General features: G+C 41.4%; 1 protein-coding gene across 1 annotated transcript in view; it reads right to left on the minus strand.

Annotated features, from left to right (window-relative positions):
* Positions 1-27,560, minus strand: part of CC2D1B (coiled-coil and C2 domain containing 1B) — a 32,137-nt gene extending 4,577 nt beyond the window's left edge. Inside the window, exons 1-22 of the mRNA XM_035538136.2 lie at positions 27,472-27,560; positions 27,113-27,217; positions 24,105-24,246; positions 20,462-20,574; positions 20,057-20,176; positions 18,809-18,946; positions 16,546-16,819; positions 15,909-16,033; positions 15,672-15,747; positions 14,452-14,562; positions 14,026-14,156; positions 13,332-13,404; positions 11,024-11,136; positions 10,029-10,221; positions 7,556-7,728; positions 6,775-6,900; positions 6,218-6,276; positions 5,847-5,963; positions 5,484-5,557; positions 4,739-4,797; positions 3,607-3,658; positions 2,346-2,445 (exon numbers count right to left, since the gene is read on the minus strand). Coding sequence (XP_035394029.1) covers positions 2,346-2,445; positions 3,607-3,658; positions 4,739-4,797; positions 5,484-5,557; positions 5,847-5,963; positions 6,218-6,276; positions 6,775-6,900; positions 7,556-7,728; positions 10,029-10,221; positions 11,024-11,136; positions 13,332-13,404; positions 14,026-14,156; positions 14,452-14,562; positions 15,672-15,747; positions 15,909-16,033; positions 16,546-16,819; positions 18,809-18,946; positions 20,057-20,176; positions 20,462-20,574; positions 24,105-24,246; positions 27,113-27,178 — 2,435 coding nt within the window. The 5' untranslated portion in view covers positions 27,179-27,217; positions 27,472-27,560. The remainder of the gene's footprint in view (positions 1-2,345; positions 2,446-3,606; positions 3,659-4,738; positions 4,798-5,483; positions 5,558-5,846; positions 5,964-6,217; positions 6,277-6,774; positions 6,901-7,555; positions 7,729-10,028; positions 10,222-11,023; positions 11,137-13,331; positions 13,405-14,025; positions 14,157-14,451; positions 14,563-15,671; positions 15,748-15,908; positions 16,034-16,545; positions 16,820-18,808; positions 18,947-20,056; positions 20,177-20,461; positions 20,575-24,104; positions 24,247-27,112; positions 27,218-27,471) is intronic.
* Positions 27,561-27,961: the final 401 nt, after the last annotated feature.

Consider the following 27,961-nt stretch of genomic DNA (forward strand, 5'->3'; position numbering starts at 1 on the left):
AGGCAGCTCCAGCTCAGTTGCTCAGACTACTTATTTGTCAGTTTGTCCATCTCAGCAGAAATTGCTGTTACCAGAGAAAAACAACGCTGTAAGCACATCAAGGGCTTTATGTGATGCCTCCAAATATGACTCCTATTAATTTTGTTGACAGGAAGCCGTCCAAATAAGGCAGTATTCTCCATTAATAGTACAGTAGACTCACAAAATCATTTAGAGAAGTGTAGAACTGGTTGGCTTACATGCTAGGATACTTCACACACACCTTAAAATGAAGGTTTACATAACTGTACTGCAGCATGCTGGACGCTTTGTTAAGCTTAACACTTAAGGAAAGGTAGCAATTCTTCTAGCTGATTTTTTACCATTTTTTCCATTTTCTAATCCAAGAAGCAGTAACTACTGGTTCCTCCCTGATCAGTTCGAGGGAGTCTGAAGTGAAGAAGGAACTTGCTGTAGGCTATGGCTTCAGAAACAACTCCAGGGAAATCTCCTTTTATCTTCAGAAGATTTTAGTAGAAGATTAAGGAGAGACTTTTCCTTTGGAAAAATACATTGCTGGGTTTTCACTTGAAAGTTTTCTAAACTGAAGATTAATATATATGACCAGAAAAAAAGTTCCCTTTGTTCACCGAGAGAAAAGAATTCATGGGAGATGGACAAAGAGCTACCAGAGACCCTTAATCTCTAACATCCACGAGCATTTCTGTATTATTCTGGAGAAAGACCATGAGTTGACAGTCTTTTGAAAAGAGCCTGGATCACGTAATCCTCTCCTTTCTCCACTGTTCCAGGGCTGCAGGTGAGCAGGCAAATCAACGGCAAGAGGCAAACAACATACAAAGACAGTAGAAATACTGCTGTGAAGGGGTGGCAGCTGGGCCTGTTTGGTATCTCAGGTGTCACATACCACAGCCGGAAGCATGCCCTGCACTTCTGTAAGCTGTTTTGCATAAACACAGTTTATAGGGGGACTGGCAGCCCCTTTCTGTCCTGAGAAGATGGCTAGGGGAGGTGATCAGTGCGTCTCCTTCTTTTCCTTCCCTGTTGCTATTTGCCATGGAGAACTGCCACCCCCCACTCCCATTCAGAAGTGTGTATTCATTGTATATTCCCAAGCATGTATTTAACTTCTTAGATTCCTGTTCTAAGAACAAAAAACCTCAAGAGCCAGAAGAGAAATCTCACACAGATTTTTTTGCTGATCTTCAGAAAGGCTTCAAAGGCCAATCTGGAGCTGGCACACAGTTTCATGAATCACTGGAGAATATTTCCCAATGGGTGAACTTAAGCCTGAGCTCGGAACCTAAGAACGTGCACGGTTCCAGATGGTAAGAGCCTAGGATATGCCCCATGTGTGCAATGGTATGCAGAAAATAAGGGGAAAAAAGTGTTTACATTTGTTTAAAACATAACAGATCTGTGCAAAACAGGCAGGATCTCCAGCACTGAAATCCTGAACAACAGAGTAGAGGAACAGTCTGGACTGACAGAGGAAGAAAGTTAGCTACAGTTTCAATGGAGATACAAATGAAGATCTGCAGTAAAAAAGTGGGACTTTACCTCATAAATATAGAGACTTTAAAACCATCTCAAAGAAACTATGGATCATTTCTGCATGTCCCAACAACAGAAACGAACAGCACAAAGAGCTGCCAAGACAGAAACAGGTTATCTAACATCTCATCCAAGTCATGGATCACAGCTAACAGTGGGATTAGTGAGTAGAAGTCATCCAGATTTTGAACAAATCAGCAACGAGCCTAGACACAGGATGATTTCCCTCAGTGTTACCAATAGCTAACATCTATCTCATCCTATTGATCCGAGATGAGAGTAGTCTCTCTCTCTCAGAACAGCCTAACAGTTTGCTAGGAGCATTCAGTAGATATTTTAAGATCCTCAGAAAGTAATACTAGTTCTGCCATCTCTGTCATCTGCTTTACTGCCATTAATATTTTGCTGTCACTTAAACTTCATTATTCTACAAAGTTATTACATACAACATTTACATCTTCTAGTTCAGATAATTAAAAACAAATTGGACAAGAATCAAACAACTTGATGCTGACTCATTACCTTCTTAGTCTCATCAATTTCTTTTAATGCACTAATCCTCAACTGATCTTCCACTTATGAACCAACTTACTTAACTTCTGCTTTTTCCCCCCTAGGGGAAGATACAGAGATCAGGCGTATTTTGAAAGGAGTTCTCAGACATGAGAACGAGACAGCTTTTTATTGCCAAGTTAAAGATAAATCATATGCTTTTGCTTCGTAAATTCCAGATACAACCCTTTCCGACCCTTACGAAAGAAGCAATGAGGAGGAGCAAACTGTAAACTTACCCTTTATGAAATACTTCAAATTTAATTCCTTTGGATCGAATTGCTCGTCGGAAACCTCTGTGATTTCGGTTGATGTTTAGCTTGAACAACTGGTTGTATTCTACAGTCAAAATACAGACAAATGAAAGAAAGCTGTGAATGTCAAATTAAACTCAGTGTTCTATTATGTGCACATACTCAAACCTCTGTTTATCTGTTTGGCTCATTTAAGAAAGACACTTCACATCTGTATGAACCCCCTTCTCAGGGAGGTTGGGGTGACTGGGAAGGGGTGTTCTAACAACACAACTAGTGCTATTTTAACATCAGTTTCATTACTGAGCATAGCAAGAACTATGCAACAGGTTACCCTTTTATTAGAAGGTCTCACAACATCATACAACATTCAACACGTCTGCCGTGCTACCAGGAACGCTTATCCACTCGTCAGCCTGGGGGCTAAGACACTGAAACTACACGGCTTCTCAATAAGTGCAGGTAAGTTATTGGAAGTCATGGAATAAAACTCTCAGCATCTCATCAGGGCTTCAAGTTTTCCACTCTTAAAACTGTATATACATCTTTTGAGTTAAACTCAAAACTAGCAATTTGCATACTGATTTCAAAGTTTTGATACTAGATGGCTGCTTGCTGCAAGAATGGAAAAAATAATAGTTTACTAATAATAGTTTAGTAATAAACCAAACTCAAAGTGCAAGATGATCGTGTATGGTAAGTCTAATACTGGTATTTACTAAATACAAAGGGATAGTGTTCAAAAGGTACCAAGAAAGTATTTCAGTCTCAAGGCACACCGTCCTAACAAAAACAACCACCCTATTTCTACAGTGATGCTTTGTCAGATTTGGAAACACCAGCAGATCAGCAGAAATCATGACAGAATTGGCAATCTCACAGGACACAAAATCTGACTGAAAAGGCTCTGATCCCTGGAGATTTTGAAATTAATAATTTAACTTATGTAATAAGGAAAATGTATTTATCTGGACCACCTCCCAACAGGGTTGGCAGCAACAGCGGGAACATGAGTGGTAACTTGGTCACTTCACTAATTCATGACACAATGGCTACCATCAATTCTGGGATGTGGGTGAAGCAATGCTGTCACTGCTGGACTCACCTTCTAACATGCCCATTGATAACAAACAAGAAAAAAGGTGGTGGGAGGCCCTCCTGCCTGATCCATAGTGTAAGACTGCCTGGTCCTCTCCAGTAATTTCTAATGTATTGTTTTTTCCTTTGTCCCAGAAGAAGTACTAACCTGGAGAATTGTTATTGTTAATTACAGGTGTTTTGCTCTTTTGAGGTTGCTCCTATTAAAAGAGACACAGGTTACATAAAAACATCAGATACTGTTTCAATATACAGAGTAGTAACTATTTTTATTACCAGCTCTTTTTTATACCTATACAAGAAATTTGAGGTTCAGAGGGGCATTATCTAAATGATAAAAAGGATTCATGGTACACTGAAGACTAAAATATTTGGATTTCATTGCGGTTGCAAGTATGATACTAGATAAAGAAAAAGACAAAACATTAAATACAAGTGCCCCAGATAAGCTGCATGGTCACATTCAATTCAATCCAATCATCATAAAGTTACTGACTGCTGCTAAGTCACATGACAAACTATGCACATTCTACGACACAGTAATTCTGTTGCTTCTGCATTACTTGGAATAATAACGAATTCATCACAAATCATCCAGGGAATTGCCCTACTATTATTTTGCCTGACAATCAATCTGTCACCAAAATAAATTAACTTTTAACCTAAAGCAGAGTACAAACTAAATCTCTGGAGACTGCACAAGGACAATGTGACCTAATTATTGCAGCTACTTTGTAAAACTGACTTGAGCTATGAAGGAGAAAGGTCGTGTATTTGCTTGTTAGCTAAGCAATAGAAATCTGGCTTTTTTTTCTTTTTTCTTTTTTTTTAATAATAAGAAAAACAGATGAAAATCAATTTTGTTGATTATTACTCATTCCCCAGAAAATTACTCATACAGACAAATTCTGTTTTCAGCCATCCTAATGGGGTGTGCTCTTCCACTGAAGTCCTATGTAACTCAAGCACAAACATGATCTGGCCAGGACCAATTTCCCACAGGTAACTGAATTTATCTTAGTGGAATTGCTGCAAAAATTATTAGTAGGTAAAAACCTAGGCTTGGACTGTCACAGAGTTAAGTATTACAGAAAAAAAAGTTAAGAAAAAAAAAAGGTTCTGGTTTTGTTCTGTTTTTAAAATATACTGAAGCAGTATGCCTACAAGTGTTTTCTCCCTTTCCAGAAGAAAGCCTGCACTCCCTCCTAGAAGCCCTCACAAGCTAATACAATGGCAAGGGTCACAGACTGAGGAACAGAAGAGTCAGGACACACACTCACCGTGCTTGGGTAATGAAATTCAAACTTCACAAACGCATCTAAGTCTTTTGGTGCCACACCTAAACGAGAGAAGAATCAGCCAATCCAAACAGCTAATACAAATATTTTCACTGCATCTGTGATTTTGAGCAGGATTTTCAAAAGTGCCTGATTTTCCACAGGACTTGTGGCCTGTTACTTAACAGCAACTGAAATAAAAACCATCCATCAATCTGAAATCCATAGAAAGCTGGCATCCAAAAGAAAACATTCGCTTTCTTAATGCTTTTGTTAGTCCTTAGACAATCTAATCTAGCATGGACTGCTCACAAGCCCCTCAAAAGAAGGAACTAGAAGCAGTAATGCTGACAAGAGTAACTCCTGTCTGCTGAGGGGTCAGTACATAGAAGGATGGTGCAGCATTACAGAAGGCTGTCAGAACAAAATATAAGATGCACATGAAATTTAAACCATGACCCAGCTGTAAGTGAACCCTTGACAAATGCAAAGTTCTTCCCTCTGTGCAGAAGGAACAGATTCTCTTTATTCTTCTGCTGGTTTAGCTCGTTTGTTTTTAACACTGTTTAAGGGTGGGGCTTGTTTTGTGTTTTTGTTGTTTAAGCCTGAAACTGGGTTATTTTGTTTTAATGAGTGCTGGCTACACAGGTCTGATCCTCGAGTGGTCTTCAAGGTAGAAGATCACGTTCCTCACTACCTTCCCCTACATACTCAGGGGAAAAGACCCCACCACTTTGCACTTTCATACCTGGCGGAGCTGGTAGGTTTATCCCCCTGACAATAAGAAGGTGCATTTCCGTGCTGTTGAGCTCAGAAAATATCCTGTGAAAAAAGAAAGACAAAAAAGTGCATTCACCCCAGCATCCCAACACCACCTGATCCACTGCCAGAGCAGAAGGATGCCCTTGATACTTGTCAGGACTTTTTCAATAGCACATTCCTGCGCAGTTGATCTTCAGAACTTACAGAAGAGCAAGGAAAGAGCACAAACCAAGATAAAAAAAAAACATCTCTAAGGAATAGTGGAAAATGCCAAGAACAGAGCCCAAAGACACCAAGATTGAGTGAGATATACAGAGGAAGGAAAAGCGGCTGAAGCAGCAGAACATACCGTATCATTTTAAAGGTTCTCTCCTCAAAGTGATGGCTTGGAGGATCCATTCCTTGTGCTTGCGCAAGCTGTAGGATGTCCAAGTCCTTTTTACAACCTTGCGCCAGTTTCTCAAACCTAAGTAAAAGCAATAGAAAAGCTACAGACAAAGTGGAACATCACACAGAGCATTCTGTCAGATACAGCCCACAGGGTAAGCCTCAGAGGGGAGGTCTGAGAGCACCTTGGAGCTGTAGGCCTCACAGCTACCAACCCTTTCACATAAGGAGAACTGTAGCAACCTGTACCCCCATCATCTTTAGGTGCGTCAGGGGACTCAAGCGTGAAATGCTCACATTATGGGAAGACTAACAGCAGGCAGCAGGCCTTACCGAGTCGTTTCAGCTACATTTCCCAGATGCATGAACTGCTTGGAATACTGCAAACATCTCTGTCAACAGAAACACACAAATACAGATGCAATTAATAATGATCTTTATACACAAATTCGTAATTGGCAGCAAGTTTTGAGGCTGATGACCACCTAATTTAAGAAAAGTCAAAATCCAGAGTCTTCCCAAATCATCCCAAACCATCCATCCCCCAGTACTTTAAGTCCAAAGCCGAGCACAGAATTTATTTGAGCTGCTCTGTCCTACTACTTTTTAAATCACTTAATTTCTAGAGATGAGTTTCACTCAAGGGCTAGTCTTACTCATTTAGGTACTATTCTCAAACCTGATCTCTCACATCTAACAGTGATAATTTGACAGTCCCAAACCCCCAAGCATACCCTCTAACTTCAACTAGTGGAGAATACAACTCTGAAAATTGTTTGCTCTAGGACACACAGTCAGAAATATCTTAGAAGAATATTAATAAAACACATGGAAAAGTTTTTTTTTTGTTTGTTTTAAAAAGGCATTTCTAAAATGGATAAAACGGTTACCTCATGTTGGTCCTTCAGCAGTTTTATGAGCTGTGCGTATACTTCCTCCGCTTTCTGGGACACTCTGAGATCTTCATGGTGTATGAAGATAAAATCACCCTCATCATCTGTGGGGGGTGATGGCAGCTGCAACACAAGAACACCACATTTCAGAGCCCTTGTAAGAAATAATGAAGTAGAGAAAAAGCAGTCAAAATGTATGGAAAGGTCAGTGAAGGGAGACAGGCCGTTTTTATTCTCAAGGTAATTCCAAACCAACCACTACTTACACCACTGTCTGACAATTACTTAAGTCGTAAGACCCTGCAAAATGTCTCACAAGCCTAGCTTCCTGATTATTCAGGTCACGAGAGCTATTACAGTGCAGTATGGTTTCCCCACCTACCCACACACCAATAAGAACTAGGGCATCACTGGATCACGTACATCTGATCGTCATCCCAAAATGGAGTTAGTACATAACCAGGAGATGTACTCACACCCTAAACCCAGGAAATATTTCCAAGCTGCATGGTTTAGGTGTGCCACCATACATCAGGGAGCAAATGGTTCATGGAAACTGAATTTTCTCAGAATCTGGCACATTTGAGGAGTAGAAAAACAAACATGACCAGGATTATAGGAGAATTTCAGGGCTCAGTATCCACATTTGCTATTTGAACAGTTTTAACTGATTTTAAGTTTGTGTCAAGAAACACTATTAAATCATTCAAGTGTTTGCAGTATGCACTTAGATGTTCAAGAAAATGATACAAAGCAGAATACTAGCAGTCCTACTAACCTTGGAAATATCAACAGGTTTGCCACATTTTGCTTCCTCAATCTTTGGGTCAAAGCTCTTAGCTGTTCTGAGATACATTTTAGCCTGTTCAAGGTTATTTTCCTTCTTTGCTTTGACGGCTGCCTTCATGTACTGCTTCTTTCTGTTCTCCAGAAATTCCAGCTGTTGCCTAGCTGAAAAAAAAAAGTTGTATAACTCACTCATCTGACACTGCCATGGCCCTGAAATAGGTTTATCGTGTTCATTTTACAGCCAGAGAGAGGTCAGTAAAAGTACAGACAAGCTAAGAACATTTCCTTACTGCACTTCATTGAAATTGACACTGGCCAAGAAACAATCAGGAAAAGAAACACACTTCCTTGTATCATGGCACGCTACACTAAAAAAAAAAATAATCTCACGGCACTTCACAAAGATACTTATATGTAAGTGTCAAAACAGAACTTACAGCCCCGTATTTGTAGGGGAGAGACACAGACTACAGCACTGCTGACTGGTAAATAGCAAAAGCCCAATTCAAACTTTCAGCCTCACATTTAAATTTGTAAAAGACAGTGAATAGCATATGAACCCTGCATGAGCACATAAACTCTGAAAACAAGGTTCTTCTACACTCATTTCTGTCCTCTCCCTTGATCTGTCATAGAAAACAGATAAGCCAATGTGGGCAGGCACATTCAGACATATCCATCTCTGCTTATTTGTAACTCCTTGTCATCTTAGTTTCTTATGCATTCTTGGGTCTTTTCTTTCCTTCCCAAAGTAATAAGGACAATCGCACAAGTCAGAAAACATCGCTTTACCATGTAACAGGTCAGTGCATTCTGCCTCCCTGTGTACCTCACTTAGGAAAGAGCTGATTACAGGCACTTCCAAAGACACTCGTGTTGTATTCACCAGTGCACTCTACTACACAAGCGCAGTGATTACACTAGCTAAACAGCACTTGCAAGAGGTGCCTGTCTCAGCAAATAAATACACTAATGACTCTTGCACTGTTTACTGCTGTCAGATGACTATCCTATCCTGTCCTCGCAAAAGAGTCTGCTGCCCTGCTGTTGTGAGCAACTTGCCCAATCAGCCAAAACCAAGCTAATTAGACAAGGTAGCTAGCCCAGTTTTCACTGAGACAGAACAGCCAGGACACAGTGTGCTCTGTGAGGCCATGATGCAGAACACAGGTATTTTCAAAGAAAATCTGTGAAGAGTGGACTGAACAAAGCCATTAATCCTACTAATCTTGGCTCCTTGACTTCCCTGGTATAGGTCTAAGTGTAAATGTTGCACTCCACTCCCACACCTCTTAACACCTCACACACACTGACAAAAAAAAAGATTTCACAGTTTATGGTCAGATGTAAGCTGCACTTCTTAATTTTGGGGGAGGGAAGAAGGTTATGTTTGGATCACAGAATGGAGTTTGACTAGTGAAAGACAGCTTTATGATAGCCAAGTACTAGCATGTTGTTGTGAAGATGAAGTCTCAGGAATCTAAGTTCTTGTTACACCTATTGGTCTTATTTTAAGGTACTTTAAATGCCCAGGAGAGATTGTTGAGTAATTACCAGGTGACACCAGAGACCAGGTGTTTCTACCTCCTTCACCAAGTAAGTCCAGGGCAATTCATTTAAGACAAATGCCAGCTGAAATTGCACAAACCTAATTTCATGAGGATTCATAAATTTTCAAAGCCAAAATAGAGAACTTCTATGTTTTAGTGTTCTTCATAAAATGAGTCATGGAATTTTCTAGAGAGAAGCTGTCAGGTGGCACTGTGAAATGCCTTTGCACTCTGCACAAGAACTTGCCTTGGCCAGCCAGGCAGTTCTGCTTTGTCCTGAGGGAACTGCCCAGGGCAGGACGGAAGAAGGACAGGATTACAATCGTGGCATGACAACGGAACCAGCGAGAGCCTGGATGCTGCTGCTGCGTGCCCAAACCACGCAGTGAGGCGGCGGTTGTCCCTTACTATCTGTACAATTAATCTTGTACAGACAACTGCTTAGTGGCCTTAGTGACAGAAGGGCTAGAGATCAATGAATTACTGCCTATACACCGGTTTGATATCCTTGGATGAAACACTAGGCAGCAGCCACTGTTTGATGTAGGAAGCTGCATTAGATCAATGAATAATTCACGCTAGCAAGCCGTCCACTCTAATGAGAGCGTAGTTCAACTATGAGCAGAGTTGAATATTATGAATCAATACACTTGTTACATCAAAATCAATTAAAAACCCAATCAACCTTTAAATTACACATGCTGCAGCTGTGAAATAAAACTGCATGGATGGTCTGGGTCTGCCATCCAGCAGGCAAACATATTGAAGCTCCTGTCAGAGGAAATCTATACCACACATTCACAGGCTCCGGGCCAAAATATAATGAAAAGAAGTCTTTACCAAAGAATTAAACAAAACTAGTGCAAAGGACTTGCACAGGCATCACTGGGAATGGTGAGCCCTTCACCTTACCAGCTGGAGGGAGATGATCCACTGACTCTGCCTTGTCCAGGGTGGAGGGCGATGTAGCTTGTTTCGCATGCTCAGGAGAGCTTTCCTCCTCAGCTACAGCAGATGGCACTGTAATTGGCTTAACAACTTGAGTCGGCTTTCCAGGCAGCTGAGCAGGCTTCTTGGCAACTGGGGCCTGTGTCAGAGGTTCATTCTAGCATAACAGAAGTAATTTCATATTAAATCCATAGAATCTAATCAGGAAGACAGTATCTCAAGCATGGTTATCACTGTATCAGACTTCTGGTATCACTTTTGAGGGTAGCGTAACATTCCAGACTGCTAATTTTAACTTCTGGGGTTTATTAGCAGTGCCATGCCAATAGGTAGCTGATCTATGCCAGCACCTAACCTCTGCTACAGAAAGGACAAAAGCAATGTTCAACAAGGTAGTGATTTCAAAAAGAACAGATGCATGCAGAAAAAACATCATCCAGGAATTGTCTGTTAAAAGCTACACAAGCACAGTTTAGCTACCAAATCCAGCTAGAGAAAGAAAACAAACCAAAGACTAAAAGCTGCTGCTGCGTGAAAAGAAGCAGTAAGTGTTGAACATCCTGGGGAAGCACAAACACAGGAGTTACTGGGATGCAGGATGAAAGCACATATTTATGTACTTTAGAACAACATAAAGAGATGGCCAGGATCTGAGGTATTTATTGTGAAAATAAGACCCAAACATAAGACAGATATGAAAGAGAAACAAACCAAACTCTGGACCCTTGGATTCTGTTTGTAAGTACTGATTGTAATAACAATCTCATCTCTCTCTTCCACCGTAATGCAGACAAACTGTTCCTCTCTAAGAGTCTGAGATCCTGTACTCTTCAGAATTCTGGGAAATACATTTCATCTCAGATTGCCTGGATTTGCCTGACTGGAAATCCTATCAACTCATCTCCGTATACCAGAAGAGACAACATTTAAACTACTAAATGTACTGAAGAAAGACTAACCTCCTCTTCTTCATCATTTTCTTCCATGCTTGCCAGCTGACTGGCGTTTTCCAGAACAGCAGCTATTGTGCTGCCGCCATCCGTTGCTGCAACACCAGGAAGAGGGGGAAATCCTGAGGAGGAAAAGAATATAGAAGTTAAGAGTTACTTATGACATACAGTGTCTTTCTTTTTTTTTCTTTTTCTGTAAGGCTATCTCTATGCAGGTATCACTATCTCACATATTGCAGAAGCCAGTATAACTAGACTGAGGCCAAGGCCACAAACCCTTGCTGAACAGTCTGACTGGCGGGCTTAAGATCAGACCTCCCACTGATATCCAGGCTTAAAGGCATGATGCTAAAATGATGACAACAGAGCATGGTTTTCTAAGTTCATCAACTGACATGCAGCCAAGGAACCTTACAACCTCAAGAATTTGGTAAGAGGTACCTCCAGACCCGGAAAAGAATTTACTCTCTCCTTTACATAGGAGAACAGCAGATTGTACAAGAAGTTGCTGGCTCTTTTTCTCTCTCACTACTGCCTCACCTTAGATGGCACATGATCCATGAGAAAAATCAGTGCTGTCCCATACAGTAAGGAACAACACCCTGAAGCCCGCAAAATGCACTGTATCACTAGCCCTTGAAGTATATGCTGAAAATCTACTGCAATGGAGAGGTTGCAAAGTAAGGCCGAAGTACAGTGGTTTAATGTTAAGTATAAGAAGAAGAAACCTTTTGATTATTTTATTATCCTTTTAAGGATGGGAGGAAGGCTGGATGATGGAAGATAAACTCTGATTTCCTTGCTACCAGTTCAGGGTCAGCTTTAAACGAGATACAGAGATGCTACTGGCTTTCTAAATTAAAAAGATTTATCTCGTTAATATGTAGCAAGGATTCTTGTTGCCTGTCTCATTAGAAATGACAAGAAACAATGACTAAACTGCTTCTGAGCCTGGAGATGGCTGCTAAGGGGACAGAACAAGCTTGAGGTACACAGGCAAGCAGAATCTTATACTGATGCCCCTGTGTGACACTTGATCCATTAGTAAGTAGCATTTCTGGCTCCACAACGGTCAAGGCTGCTACTTATCATCATCCAGATGCAATGAAATGCAGTCAGTCCATTATAATCTCATTGTGGTTTCAGTGACTGCCTTACTGTCATCTTCAATGTAAATCATATGGCCTCTAAACGCTGGCTGGAAAACATACAGCTGAGTAAGGAAATTAAGGAGTTATGCATATTTTCAGAATGCTAAACATGGAGTACCTCGCTCTTACTGCTATTCACTATGAAAGAGATCACGTTCTAGAGCAAGAGTTGTTAAACTGCTTTCCAGGGACAGCTTCAAAGCAGGGACTGTTCAAACCAGTACATGACCCGACAGAGCTAGCACTGCCTACTTTACTACTACTTTACTCCTACTACAGTGTTTCCTGTTATCACATTTGACAGTGACAAAAAAAGCCACAAGCTCTGTGTCTCTGCTAGGATTTACTTTTTTTTTTTTTAAAAAAACTTAGAAAATCTAGGCACCACTTTGCAGTGCTTTGTGCACCTTATCACAAGAACTCATTAGGCACAATGCAAAAGTAATGATGCTTCAAAGGGGAAGAAACAGTATCACGCAAGCCAGAGGTGAAATATTCCTAGATGACCTTGCCCAAATCTTTACAGACACAGCAGTACATGTTGTGAAGAAGATAAGCAGGAGGCAGAGGGTCTCATGAAGCAGGTTTGGTTTCTGCCTCTGTCACTGTCTCAGTGTGACCACAGGCATGATTTGTTTAATCTCTGGATACTACTTTTACTAGCCTTGAGAACTGCAATATTGATCTGACTTGTCAGGTGTTGTAAGGAGCTATTTGATTAAATATGGAGTTCTGAGGCTGCTGCTGGGAAGAAACAGAATGGAAAACATCAGGTAATTTTTTCCAGTTTCAAAAAACTCCATCCAGTTAACTAAAGAGACAACACATCCCAAATTTACTTTCCTTTAGGAGGGCTGGCACAGAGGACAGGTGCCTTTTTCAACACCTGCCCATGATTAATTTGTTTAATTCTGCAAACAGGATTGCTTTCAGGTTCTGCCACTCTCAAACAAGCAGTCAGGAATATTCAGAGTGAAAGTTTAGGAGCATTTTGATAAACAGTTTTAAAATGTATTCTTCAACACCACCAAACAGCAAGGCCAGCCCACTAACTGAGAAAAAGGAGGAGCTGTTCCACAGGATGAGGAGACAGTACCTGCACACCTCCTCCAGAGCCCAACAAACATACAGAAGCTGGGATCAGGATATTTTATGTTCACACTTACCAGGAGGAACAGGTAGCTCGGAAAAATTCACTTTTCTCCCCGCTTTATGGGCTCTTATAGCATCTTGGTATTGCTGTAACAGAAGCCACTCAGTAAGACATAAAGTGGAGTTGAATTCTGTCAATCATCATATTTAACCAGCATAAATATTGCAGAATACTCAGTATTTTGCTATCAAGTTGTATGTGCATACCATTGCCCTCTAATTCTGACGCCAATACTTCTTCAGTGATTATTTACACTTGTTTTCGGCATAGTCAAAATGGTAGGGGAAGGTAAAAATAGTGCTTTGAAACCCAAACTTTCCTAACATTTTAGATCTTTAAGTTTCTTCATCAATACATTACAAAGCAGAAATCTTTGGATAGGAATTCAGCTCTGAAATTTCTGCAGCTCAGAAACGGACAACACATTTTTTAAGTTCTTCTGGCATAAAAGTCCGAAGAGCTTTTCCTCATTATTATTTATCATCTACAGTATGTGCCTTGTCTCCAAATTGGTTTTGTATCAGCAGAGCTGAACACCTGTATCTGTTTCTCCTTCCTCTGAAAGTTTTACAGCTTCCCCAGTGGAGTTCTTACCAAACAAAAGGACAATAAACACATTATTTTATTCCGGAAAAAGTCTTCAGCAAGATAATTAATTCAAATGGCTTTGCTGGATGCAAACAGCTTTCTACAATGTCATTTTATACCTTGGCTATCCTCTCGTGCATTCTGGCTTTCCGGTCATCCCCACTCGCTTTAGCTTGTGCTGCTGCTGACTTGTACTTCTCAAGCCTTTGCTGCAATGCTTCCAGCATTGTTTTTGGTTGCTGCAGGGAAGCTTGAAATAAGACAGAAAATGAAAAGCTGCATGATTCAGACTTCAAAACAAGAGATGCCTTTTTCAGACCTTTCCTTACCTTCTGCAGAGACAAAAACATAATTGCAAAGTCTTATTAATTTTTATTTGCATTACTGGTCCAGAACAAAAAGTACAGGTGCGATCATCAGCAAGCAATATTCAGGAACATAGCTAGGTACACTCAATCCTGCTGTAGTTGACTGGCAAGAGCAGACCTGAAAATGCCTTCCACCCCTGCTATTTTTACGTCTTCCTACAAAAAATCAAGTCCTACCTGAAGCTTCTTGGTTCCGAGTTTCAGGTGATGTAAGACCTTGGGAACTTCCCACTGGAGCCGGTACCTTTTGCGTGGATGTACTTTGTACATTTCCTAAGCTTTCAAGATCTGCAAAGCAAGGAAAGCGGTAAGATTCACAGCATGTTCTATAAACAGCAAGGCAACCCATGTTAGTAAGAAAACCATCAATTTGATCACATCCTCTTCCAGAAAGCTTTTTGGCTTCAAAACAATATTTGGGTGGCAAGATAAGTCTAAAGTTTCCATTATTCGGACCAAATGCTTTACAGTAGGAAAATCTCAAATACTAATTTAATTTTACTTAGTGCTGCTTATGAAGAAAAAAAGTAAAACAAGTTCAGGTATTCTAAGAATTCTTTCCCAAAACATAACTTGCTATCTTGGCAGATGGAAAGTGTGAAACAGATTGCTAAGTTGACTAAAATATCCTAGTAACAAACTATGTGCTGAAAAGGGAAGCAAGTAATACCATCTATTCAGAAAAACAAGTTTCTGACACTGCGCAATAGCATTTATTTTAGAAAAGTGGAAAAATATCCACTACAACGATTTTCCACTTTATAATGTCGGAATATGCCATGGGTGAAGTTTCTCTCTAATGCCACTTGGTGATCAGTTTAGAACTTAAGTAGTCATAAAACTCATGATTTATTGAAATAAAATAATTACTACTCACAGTAAACTGTCTAAAACACTGACTTGCAACTGTTGTTGCTGATAATACTAGCTCCATTTTAATAAGAAGTCTCTTACAAGGACATCTTCAATATTGTTACCTTCCCTTAATATTTAGACTAATGCACTGAAATCATCTATATCCAGAATGAGTGTATCTGTCAGTTTTTTAACCTAGAACCTTATGAACCCCAGTTGAAACACACAAAATCATCAAATACTACAGCAAACTTTGAGAATTTGTCATTACCCCCTTTCCCTGCCTCTTCACAGATTGGCTGCTTTTATCTAAAATTACAAAAATGGGAAAATTAGACATCAAAACTTACTTGAACTTTGTGATTCACAGAGTAACTTTAATACAAAAAATGATACATCATTTTTCTTGGATGGTCTTGATTAGAATTTGAATATTTAGCAAGTCTCAGACCTAAGTAATCTTCGATTCTTATAGTTTCGCAATCAATTAGGAGTCATTTTACATTACAGCACAGAGAGACTTCTAAAAACATGAGCCTTACCCTGAGGAGATGGAGGCATATTCTGGAGGTCTATTGGCTGCCCACTGTCCAAAGCTTCCAAGACCACATCAAATTTCTAATGCAGAAAAACAAAACAGAAGGTGTATTCTAGTATGTCCAAGACTCGCTAGCTGTCGCAATGAACATCTGACACTCAATGAATGCATAAGCATGGTGTGTGAGTACAGCACAGGTACATTTAACACAGGATTTACACAGGATTTCACATGTGCGTACCTTGCCTGTCTTCATGTATTCCTTTGCCTTCTCCAGGTTCCCTTGCTGTTTGGCTTTCAGAGCTGCTATTTTATACTCCTTCTGCCTCATTAGTAATATTGCTCGTGTGTTGCTGTTCTGGAGATCTGTGAGAAGGAAACAGTACTGAGACTTACACAGAACGTGCAAGATGTGCTTCTCTTGCTATGTTCATCTATTCAGTCCTGCATTGCTTTGAATCACATGTCCACCTTACATAAATCCTTTTTCTTCCAGTCTCCAGAATTCCTACCACATCTGACAATCCCACTTTTCCCATTAAAAAAAAAAAAAGAAAGGAAAAATGAAAAATGAATAAAAAATCTCTTAGGATCTCAAAAACTCTTTAAAGCTTGGAATCCTACATGTCACAATACTGAATGAGAAACCGAGGCACAATAAATGTTAGGTAAAACATACTGATACACTGCAGACCAGAGGTTTACAACAGTATGTGATAGCACTGCCAGAAATTCAGCATCCCATGGACAGCCCTATCTGAAATATTCAGCAGGGAAGTGCCAACATAAGAAGTGCCTTGCAACGAAATTTTAAAAATGGAGAAAGATGTAGCATGAACATTCATGTTGCAGCTGCCTATCCTCTCAGATCATGGTACCTGTTTCCACGGTAGGACTAGAAACAGCACGACCCTGTAGAGACTCCAATTCCAGATGCTGCTCTGCCTCACGAGAGGTCTTCTGCTCATCATCTGCAGCAGATGCATCTCTACTCTCTGGTGGGACACTGACTGAATCTTCTGAAATCTCCTGCTCTGTTCCTGTGGCTTGAGATATGTGAGAAGAGCTCTTTCCTGTTGCAACAGGAGGTGGCATTTCCTCTTCATTGATTTTTTTGCCTCTCTTCACTGCAGCCAGCATGGTTTCCAGTGTCTGGCAGAGATGGAACAACGAAGTTAATTGGCATTTTCATCAAACATATTGCTAGCATAAAATCATCAAACCACGTTAATTCCCCTATTCATGCTAGGATCTATTACACCCATCACTAGAAACTGTTGCCCTTTAGCATTCCTTATTTTTCTGTAAGGGCAACTTCAGCACTTGTGAAAGGTGCCCAATTATCAGAGCAAACAATGCAAAAGACTTGCTACACCAACCAGGTAACTGGAAGTACCTCAGCACCTAGAACTATCAGATGGCTGATGTGTGCACAGTCAGCTTCGTCACAGTCACCAAGGAAATCATTTATACCAACTGTAAATGCATTTTGTCTGTAAAACAAAATAAAATATACTACACTGAAATGTCACTGCAAACGTGGATTTAGGGAAAGAAGGACTCTGCATACTTCTTTCATGGGGATGAGAAAAGCCATTAAGTCTGAGCAAAGGACACAGGACTTCAGCTGGTGACCTATGGCAAGAATCTCACACCATCTGTAACTTGGTTTAACTGCCGCTCCTTTTCTTTAAAATCCTTCCTCCACAATGAGTATTACCTGCACAGCGTTCACAAGGGTTTTAAAATTATTTTTAAAACTAACATTCAGACAAAAGACCACCATGTTCTTTACGCCAAAGCAGAAGTTTTTACTTCCTTCACTTTCTACTGAAACTGAAATGGAAGCACAGAAAGCCACCAACAAAAACTCATCGGTGCCAGAATCACTGCTATTTCCAGTTAGCCATGGCTTTGTTCAACCTATTAAGCAACAGTGATAGATACACTTTGGACTGACTGCATGTGAGATTGGGGTTCAGACCAGTCCCGCAACCCACACGCAGCTCTCTGTTCACCACGTGTGGGATGGCAAACTGACTGGAAATGGAATTATACTCTCTGAGATTAAAAAGTTCACAGTTCCAAGAACTAAGTACATGAAATAACTGTACATCATTTGCTGGCATGTCATTTAGCTAATTAAAGAACTGAAAGCTGTGAAGTAAGATCTAGTCTACTAACCTTAGCTACACCACTTAAGTACATGGAAACTCCCCACCCTGAGAAAAAAAAAAAAAAAAAAGCAAAGGAAGTGGCAAACAGAGCATTAGGTTTCTGTATTTGGTGAAGGAAGTTGGTCTGGCTATCCCTCTGAAAGGTCAGGTGGTTTTGTGCACATTCCTTTCAGAGCTGGTAGGCAAGTGGACACACTTAGTTGTTCCCTTTGTGCACTAAGCCCCTTGGTAGCTAGTCAAATGTTACTCTTCCCTCTGTGGACAGTGCTGGGCTCTGAAGTTTTGCTTAACCAGACAGAGGCTGCTGCTGTCTGAGGTGACGCATGAGATCAGATGAAAACAAACAGGGAAATAGAGACACTCTGCACGGCAGTAATCACCGGGCTCTACAAATTAACTACAAGCACGCCACCTGGCTGAAAAGATGCAAAGCTGAAGAAACTGCTCCTCACCGCAATTTGTAATTGTCCTTAGGAAAAAGCTTGTTTGATTCAATTTCAAGCGCAGCCAACACACCCAGGGAAAGGTATGCTGTCTTTATCTCACAGAGCTGAGCAGAAGGTTAGTACCTGAAGCAAAGCATCAGTGATGAACTGGCAAGTGTTTGTGCTAGGAAAGCCCTGAAACTTCGCTTTGAGGTAACACTGAACAGTCATCACAGGGGAAATTCTCATCTAGATGGGCAGGTTTAACATCAGCGTTTACCATATCCCCTGCCTCCAGCTACCACTTGCCACATTCAACAGAGCTGATGCACAGAAGACCTCTGAAGTTACACTTGATCTGTGTGCTTACACATTAGACCAGTAGTAAGTACCAGGAAATATTTTTAAAGTAGCTTAAGGCAGCAAATTAGAATTTCTCTTCCATCTGAGCAATTTCGCACATCTGGAAAGACTGAGCTACACCTCAGAGAACGGATTTTGCCTCCCTCTCGTTCATGTAACTTATGAATCCAACTTACCTTAAGGCCTCTTTCGTATCGGCGTAGTTTGACACTCTCACCCAACTCCTTTGCGTTTGAAATTGCCGTCCTGTAGTTAGCAATTCTCTTCTCTATTGTCTGTTGCAGCTCGCTGGTAACAGCAGGAAGTGAGGTGGTCTCAGAAAAAATAAAAAAAAAAAATCAAGAAAACTTATTTAATCAAACGATATGAGTTTTTGCACAGCACTGGAAAACAAACATTCCTCTTCTACGCGCTCTCGCGCTAATGAAGGACGAAACAGCCTCTCTAAAACAGAGGAGTACTTGTACTGCACTAACGGTCCCTGGATCCACCTCTGGGCTTTCTCTCAAAGGCGTAATAGAGAAGAGTGGGTGGAGACATTTAGAAAACTCAGTCACGGGGTAATAGGAGACATGTGGTTAGAGAGTAGGTGAGGGAGAACAGTAAAGTCTCTCAAACACCACATAACAGAGTGTGAAGAAGTATTTTGGCACAAATCTTGACTTTTTCTTTTCTCATTTTCTAAACATGCTGGTTCACTCCCTTCAGGGGTTCTCCTACCTGATTTTACTCTAGGAGTTCTTTTTCCTGCTCCTACAGCTTGTGATCAGTTCAGTGACAAAAGCAGCAAAAGGTATGAGCAGCTACTTACAAACACTCCACAGCTACAGAGACATCTCAGATGGCTACTGATGTAATTATTGCCATTATCTCTACAGAAACTCTGACAGACTCACTTATTAATGGGCACAGTGCACAGGAGCACTGGAATCTGCAGCACACAACAGAAACAGGGCAGTAACTGAATAAAGGATTTGACTGCATGAGAACTGACAAATTAAGCTGAGAAAGCTAACGCTACCGTGAAAAAAATCCACAAAGATGTCAAAGATGCTGAGGTGCAACAAATCTCATGATTTCAGCAAATTGCTTAATACAAAGAGGAAGAAGATACAAACTCTAGAAGTCTGCACTGCTGTCTGCATGCTCATATGTAAAATGAGGCACAAGGCATGCTTGATTTGAACTGTTTACCTCCTCAATTCAATGCTTACATTAAAATTCATCCTTGGAACAAACCAAAAAATAATCATTCAACTACACCAGTACAGCGCTAGTTTCCACAGAGAAGACTATAGTAGCATAGTTGTTAGTTTCTTTGAGGACAAGAAGATCTCCGTGCATCTTTGCTTGTTACCCTTCTAATAATCTGCATCCTAACAGTGATTCAGCAAGACTGTCAGAAACATAAAGCTCTTTCCTACCTGTGGTTGCAGTTCAGGTTCCTCATTTTCCGATTCAGTTGGGGACTGTTCCATTGCTGTTGTTTCATCCCCACAGCTTCCTGTCTCGCCCTCCTCACCCAGAACTTCTTGCAATTCTGCCTAAAGTAGACGTAAAAAAAAAAACACAAAAACAAACAAAAAAAAAAAAAAAAAAAAACAAGAAAAGGCAACAGTTCCTCAAAATTTTCTTTGTCCTCAAAATATAAAATAAAATCAACTCTCAAGTTCCAAAACCTTTGGTTGAACCCTGAACGCAAACAGAGTCTTAACACCTTATAATCCCAGACATCTTCTTTATTTTAAAGAAACTGCTTCCACTGGTAACCACAAAACAAAATCAATAATAAAGACACTAAAACTTCTCGCTAACAAAGTTACACGTACCAACAGGTCTGTATCTTTCTCCAAGTCTTCATCCTCTGTTTCCTCCCCATCTTCATTCAGATCCTTCATACAGTCTGCAGCCAGCTTTTCAATATGATCCATGGGCAGAGGAGCTGCAAAAAGAAACCACAGCAATGCAATCATCGGGTACAAATTCTAAAGGAGTCGCTACCAGCTGAAGGACAGCACTGACATCTCTTGCTTCCCCTGTATCTGTGACAAGACTCAGACGTAAGGGAGGATATACTCATGGACAGACAGATTGGGGAATGAACACCCACGAAAAAAGCAATGCTAATGTTTCTGAGAGTGACAGCAGGAAAATGACTGCATCTAATAACCTAGCTCAGAGATTACATATCTGGGGGAAATAACATCTATTTACTAATACAAGGAGCCTGAACTGAAAAGTTACGAGTACCATGACAGACTAGCATGTATGGTAGAACACAACAGTGCTCAGAAAATAGCCACAGAAGAGAAAGATACCGTGGCAGGTTTGCACAGCAAGGATCTTTAAGACCGAGGAAGACAGACAAGTAGGCCTGGATGAAACAACTGGATCAGGGAAAAATTAGTCTGATCTGCTAGTCAAATTCCTAGGCAGATTTAAGATACAGATAAATACCTCTATGATATTATTTACAGAAATAACTAAGAACAGAAACTTTGTCATTATGAAAGACTTCAATTTTCCAATGAAAAGTTGGAAAATAATACTGGCTATTCTTGGATGTTATGTCAAAGCTGGATTTCTCAGTTAAGATAAAAAACAATGGCCGCAAAAGAACAAATAAATATAACACTTCCATAAGTAAATCTGATTATAAGTTTCTATCTATGAAAGGGAATTACTGAAGCAGCCTTTGTCCACAGTATGAATAAACACCTGAACTAGTTTTAAGCTGATGATAGATACTTTAAACATCAAACCCGATGACAGATACTTCGAACATCAAACCCTGCTTCAAAATCAGACTTGGCATATAAAATTAAATACTCCAAATCAAGGCATCAAACTTGTCCTTAGAGGGAGATTCCCCTCTTTAGCCCCAAAGCAGAAACAGACTACTGGTACAGAGATCTACTACACGAATCAGGAAAAGTACTGCTCCTTCTGCCTCTCTAACTACACTTCCCCATTTTATTCATTGCTATCTCATTCCCTGAGGTTTCCCTTTCTCCAAATCTTTATTAGTTCCTTTGTGCTGCTATTTCTCTTCAAGCTTCTGTCTTTGCCCTGAAAAAGGGCACTGAACTCCTCCTTGCTGAGTTCTCATCTCCGCTTCATGCTGTGCCTAGCTGTAACTATTCACTTCTCCCATTCCTTCTCAAAGGTGGAGTTCTTTCCACACAAATCCCTACTGTCCACATAAATGCCTCTGATAGCTCTCTGTGGAGACATGACCCTGACTTCACTAGTCCCAGCAAACACTGAATAAAATCTAGATCTTCAGGGCAGAGCTTTACAGCTGATTTAAACAGATCTAAAACAGATCCCATCCCTCCCCCGCATTTGCTGAATCAGCTGTAAACTAACCCAAATAAAGTTGTTTCTTATCAAATGATCAAAGTTACCGTATCAATGCTACAGTGCCTCTATCAAACATGCTGCTCATATACATGACCCCTAGCAAAACTCTGCAACCAGGCTGTAGGCCATATCCAAAGGAACTGGCTGTACCCGAAGGGTCAGAGTATCCCGTACCTGAAGCCCCACTAGAGGCAAAAAAAAGCCAACCAAGCCCCCCTGGATGGCTGGTTCAGCACTAACAAGGTATGGCAAGCTGAGGCTACCATTTCATATATCTGAGCAGCTCACCAACTGGCGTTTATCACTTACAGACAGCAGAGGTTTCTGTACTTGAGATGTTGTAACAGTACAGCTTCTGCATCCTCAAGCTACAGAAAGAGATCACTTCTTTCCCCCATCACAGCTCTAGAATATAAATCCAGGAGTCAATTACTGCACCTCTTGCTCAGACAAGAACTGAGCACTAGTATTCACTGCACTGTGTCCCTTTTCTCTATCCTCCTCTGGACAGGGTCTGTTCTCCTGGCCCTACTGTATCCTCCTCCTTTCCAGGTGCTGGCCTGCATCCTGTCTCCCCACGCACCGTGCCCCCATCAGTATGCTGTACCAGGTCTTGTGATCCCACCCCAGTGCCAGCTGCCCAGCTGTTCATCTTCCACAAACTTCTGGTCTATATACTCCTAGTTCTACCAGGAAAACAGAGTAGTTGTGTATGATTTTATGAGCACATATAAACACATTTATGTACACACACCTTTAGAAAGCATAGTAAGCACTGATTCTTCCTCTCTGTCTGAAGTTCCATTTCCCTCTTATGAATAAAGTGACAAAAAGACACACTGATATGATCAGGGCCAAAGGAATTCAGCACTGGAGATGTTGACAACAATTCAGAAGCTCCTGACACCCAGATTCGCCGCCAAAACACTACAGGGTGGGTTTCAACCACAAGTAACCTATGTTCAAAGGCAGAAGTTCTGCTACTGTGCTTATTAGCAGAATTGTGCTTAGTAGTTTTACTTACTACAATCTTGAAGTCTAGATGGTGGAAATGATTTACAATTTAGTTTTAGATTCAAATACCCACTCCCTCTCATCAATTGCAGTGCTTAAACAGTCATTTTTTCCTAAATAATTTTTCATTTCCTCACTCTACTTTTTCTGCATCTGAAAGCCCCTTCAACTATTACAGGTAAATGACTACAGAGCTGAAAATAAGGCTGTAGTTGCACTAGCACTTCTTTCTAGCACCTGCAGCAAGGGTGGGCCCCATTCTTCTTTTCCCATCGCTGCCACCCCACTTCCTTGTAACCACTGCAGCATTTACACAGACAGGCTGTAAAACAGATCAAGGAACTGTTTCAGCTGAAAACCCAACACAAGAGAAGTTTGTTTTTACAAATCAGCTTCCTGAACCAGCCTACCAGGCAGCTCTGTAAATACGTGTACTACTTCAGAGGTAGAGCTCGCTCACTAGTAAACTGCCCCAACTCTGCAGCAATCTCGACTTACAGTAGCTCACAGCAATCCTGTAAAACACTGCACAGCTGTAAGCAAACGCTATCAGACATAATTAACAGATTCTTAAAATATTAAGAATGATAATGATTCATTCCAAGAGACACTCTACCCTCACACATAATGCAAGCTACGGAGTTGTCCAAGGAACTCCATCACTTCCAGAACGTCTCTCTTAAAAGCAAGTTCTGTTTCGGTTACAGAATCCAAGTAACTGAAGAATGTAACATAACTCTAAACAAAACCAGAAGAACAAGCAAACAACCCACCTTCCACAAGGAACATCATTTCCATTCTGAATTGATCTAGCACCTTCCACCACTTATGACTTCACATGCTAAATTACGAAGCACATCTTTATGCAGTCATTATTAAATCGGCTAGCCATGTCTATCTTTTTCCTATGTTCACACGAACATAGACAAAAAACTCACCCCTTTTTTGCAGTAACAACTTCAACCTTTCAAAGTAAAGGAAACTGCCTCTATCAGTGATGAAAAAACTTTTTAGATAAATCAGCGATTTGTAAATAAGTATCTTCAATATACTATTCAGGTCATTAATAAGTAAAATCATGAAACTTTAACTTACTTTTCCCTTTTGGCTTTGCTTTCCCTTCTTTCACCCTTGCTCCTGTGATAGCAGCAAGCTCTGCTTCTAGGTCCCCATCATCCTCACCATCCTCTGCACCCAGCAGCATCTCTTCGGGATTGAAATCTACAAACAGCCCCAGCTGGAGACAAGGGAAAGAAAAAAAATACAGCAGTGAGAACAGAGATGACACTCAAAAACATCACGCTGCATAGATTAAACATTTCCATGCGCTCTGGATGCCGCTCTTTCTTTTTTAGAGCCCACTATCACACCACTTCTATTACCAGAGCAATGCAGACAAGTCATATGTAACTCAGCTGAGGTATGTAAATCTTCATAAGCAACAAATACTCCCTCTAGAATGCTACATAACCAATGATTTCTAAACATAAAGCCTATCTAACAGTTTGACACAACAAGGTAAAATAAAACGTCTGTTATACTGAGCCTCATTAAGCAGATATCATCAAGGAAGCTAAGAGCAGTTCCGGTAACAGCTAAGCTAAAAAATATTTAATCATTGCTCACATAATACAGGTCTGACGTGTGCCCCGCACAGACTTCTCCCTTATCTCTTGGAAGAAGCTATATTTACATATACAGAACTGTTCTCTATTTCTCATTACCTCTGTGTCTAAATCATAAAAACAAGGAAAGCGCACGCAGACAGAAACCTGGCCAACCCAGCAATGCCTACACTATGCTGGAAGAGATCACTACAGCTAAGTGACAGCACCTCAGGGAAGATTATTATTAACAGCATTCAGAATTTGACAGAGTAGTGGCGGTTCTCTCTCAATTTTGGCAAAATATGCCAAAGGATATAAATATCCGAGAAACCTCTGAGGTCACAATCTGAAAGATATTCTTCTTAAATGCCATTTTGACATGAATTTTGTATCACTGATGAAGAAACCAGCCAAACCAGGAATAAGTGTTCTTTATGCAAAATACACTAAGCATTATGTATATATAAACATGAATTAACTGAATTCCATTCATCCTGTGAGGTAGGTGGAGCAGATTTCCTCAGATTTTTTCAAAGCACAAGCCTCTTTCAGCTTATTGGTCTTCACATGGCCAAGCAGGCAGCAGCTCAGCTCCTTTCAAGCAGAGGAATAAAAAACCAGTTATTATTGCAAGGGTTAACAGCCTCCTCCTGCCGTGGAGGATCTGAAGTGCTGCCAGAAGTTGAAGCTGGCTGTCAGTTTATCAACTAGCGTGAATCAGTAATGACAACTGTCAGAACTGCGGTGCTGGTGGCTACTGCCCTGAAATATTTTGTTGCTCTCTTTGAAGCCTTGTATAATCCCAAAAGAGAAGATGAAACACAGCTGAGAAATACTGACTCCAAGAATCAGGAAGAACGTTCAAAACCAGCAGCTACTTGTTGCCTAGCCATGATCCTGCCCTTGACATTCTGTAAGGCACTGAGCGGATCAGTTGGCCACCCCCTGCCTTCTTCCATCTTCTGTAAAAGAAAACTAACGTTTGTAGCTTTGTGTAGAATGGAAAGAAAGGCTAGACAAGATTTAATTAGGAAAGGTTTATTAATGGCGATCTGAAGATTCAAGTTCTATAGAACACAAACATGTATCTTTTATCAATGTGCAAAATGAACCAGGAGCTGCTGTGACCTGTCTGTTACTACGCAGTAAGCGTAGCGAGTGTAGTCATGAAGAAAAGAACAGGCTCTGACTTTCTCAATCTGTTCAGCACGGCACATTTCCAACTAAGTTAGTGTATGAACTGCAAAGTTTTGGTTTTACTTCTTTTTTCTGTTATATCAAGCATTTGTTTAGTATTAACATGCAGCTCAAAAAACAATTAAATTCATTTGCAAGTGAACAAACCATTAGCATATTCAAGAAAACGACCCTCCAAGCTATAAATAAGGGACAAAGAGCTAACCATACAGCATTAGAAATTAGCAAAATATTAGTTAGATCCTTTACTTGTTTTTTTTTTCCTTTTTTAGGGAGGGTGAAAGATGTTTTTCCTTTTTACGTTTTCTTATATATTACTATTCCAACTGAGAACTACAAGTTTTTGTATCAAAGCAATGCTGACGTTACGGACCTCTAACAGAACCATTCTGCCTCTTGTATAGGAAACCTGGTTCCTGGGAAGTCACCAACAAGGAATATCTTACCTATTTTTTCCAGGCTATTATCCCATTCCAATCTCTTCTCGTATTTCCCTATTTTTCTATCAGCTTTTTCTTCTCTACAGACTTGCCCCTTTTCCACCTTCAAAGGTTTCTGAACTTCCACTACGGTTCAAACTTATTCTATACATTTAACTGAGCTCTCTTTCTTCCATTCCTGTATCTAGAATTTTGCCTTGGTCAGATTTCCATTTTTGATGCTGCTTCCTGACTTCCTGCCTCCTAACTATTAACTAAATCACGCTTCCCTTCTCCAGACTTCCAAAAGTACATCCAAAGGTAAGGATTATGAAAAACCAACATACTGACACATCTAAGCTCCCTGAGACTACGTTACAGCTACATGACAGGGACATAGACAAGCTTATCTGTTACATGAATGACTGCACAGACAGAAATAAGAAATAACTTGATTTATTGTTACCCCATACATGCCCCTGAATTTGTTACTAGAGGTTCTAGTATTCTTATTTCTGTGTTCTTAGCTGTGTAAGAAATACCTCAATACGGTTACTGAATTTGTTACTAAATCTCCACGTAGGTGAAGTAGGAAACTACTGTAAACATGAGTCATGCGGTCTCATGCAAAGATTACAGTGTCACAGCATTGTGGCTTCCTTCCAAGGCCTCTGCTGCTGCATGTCAGATCATTACTTTAAGAACGCGCTAAAGCAGGAAGCCTAAAAACAATCAATACACAATTCAGAAGTTTTCATAGCCCTACAGTATCAGTGCATGGGAGATACTAGCAGGACAGGAGCGGTAGGAGCTCCCCGAAGAGCAGGCGGCCCCCTCCCTACCGTACCACCACACCTCCCTGCCCCTTCGCCTTCCTTACCTGCTTTGCAACTGCAGCGCCCTGCCCCTTTGCCTGGGGGCTTTTTTTGTGCCTCCTGCCAAGCATGCTGGCTCCCGAGTCTCACAGGGCCGCGTTTCTAAGGGACTGAGAGCACAAGGAGCCCAGCGTCAGTATCTCAGTACCCGGCTGGCGGCGCGGGCCGGGCACGGCCCCCAGCACCGGGGGCACCCCGCAACGCCCCCCGGCCGCGGGCACAGCGGCGCCGCCTTCCCCACCGCTCCCGCCCGGCCCTCCCCGGCCGCTCAGCCCGCGGGAGGCGGCGAGAGGCTGAGCGCCGTGAAATGGCCGCCGCCGAGGGCCCTGCCCGTGCCGGCCCGGCCCCGCCGGGCCCCGCTCACCTCCGCCCGGCGCTGCAGCGCTGCCCGGCCCCGCACCGCCCGGCCGCGGCTCCGCCACAGCACAGCGCCTGCGCCGGGACTCCGGGGGCGGGGCTGCCGGCCCCGTCCCCAGGGCAAGTGGAAGGGGACAAAACCCCAAACCCCAGCCCCGGGATCGTTTGGGCTGCTGGGAGCCCCTGGCGGTGGGAGTTCTCCTACAACCTGCTCCAGCCCGTGGCAGAAGGAGTCGGGACAAGGCTGTGCTAACCCACGCGTTAATAAGGAGCTGCAGCAGTTAGGATACGCGTTGCCATAAAGGAGCCCCTTGGCTTTGCTTCTCCTGCCAGGCACATCCATGGTCAATGGTTCCTGAAGCTGCTGCGGCAAGGTTTCCGGTCCCCTAAATAAATGGATGCTATATCTCAGGTGCCCAGCTTCATTACATGTAACCTTAAAACAGGGAGCTCTCCAAGAAGCTTTCTACCAGCTGCAGCCTCATTCTACTTTTCCT

Source organism: Cygnus atratus, chromosome 8 (assembly GCF_013377495.2).
Source record: "Cygnus atratus isolate AKBS03 ecotype Queensland, Australia chromosome 8, CAtr_DNAZoo_HiC_assembly, whole genome shotgun sequence".
Classification (NCBI taxonomy): Eukaryota; Metazoa; Chordata; class Aves; order Anseriformes; family Anatidae; genus Cygnus; species Cygnus atratus.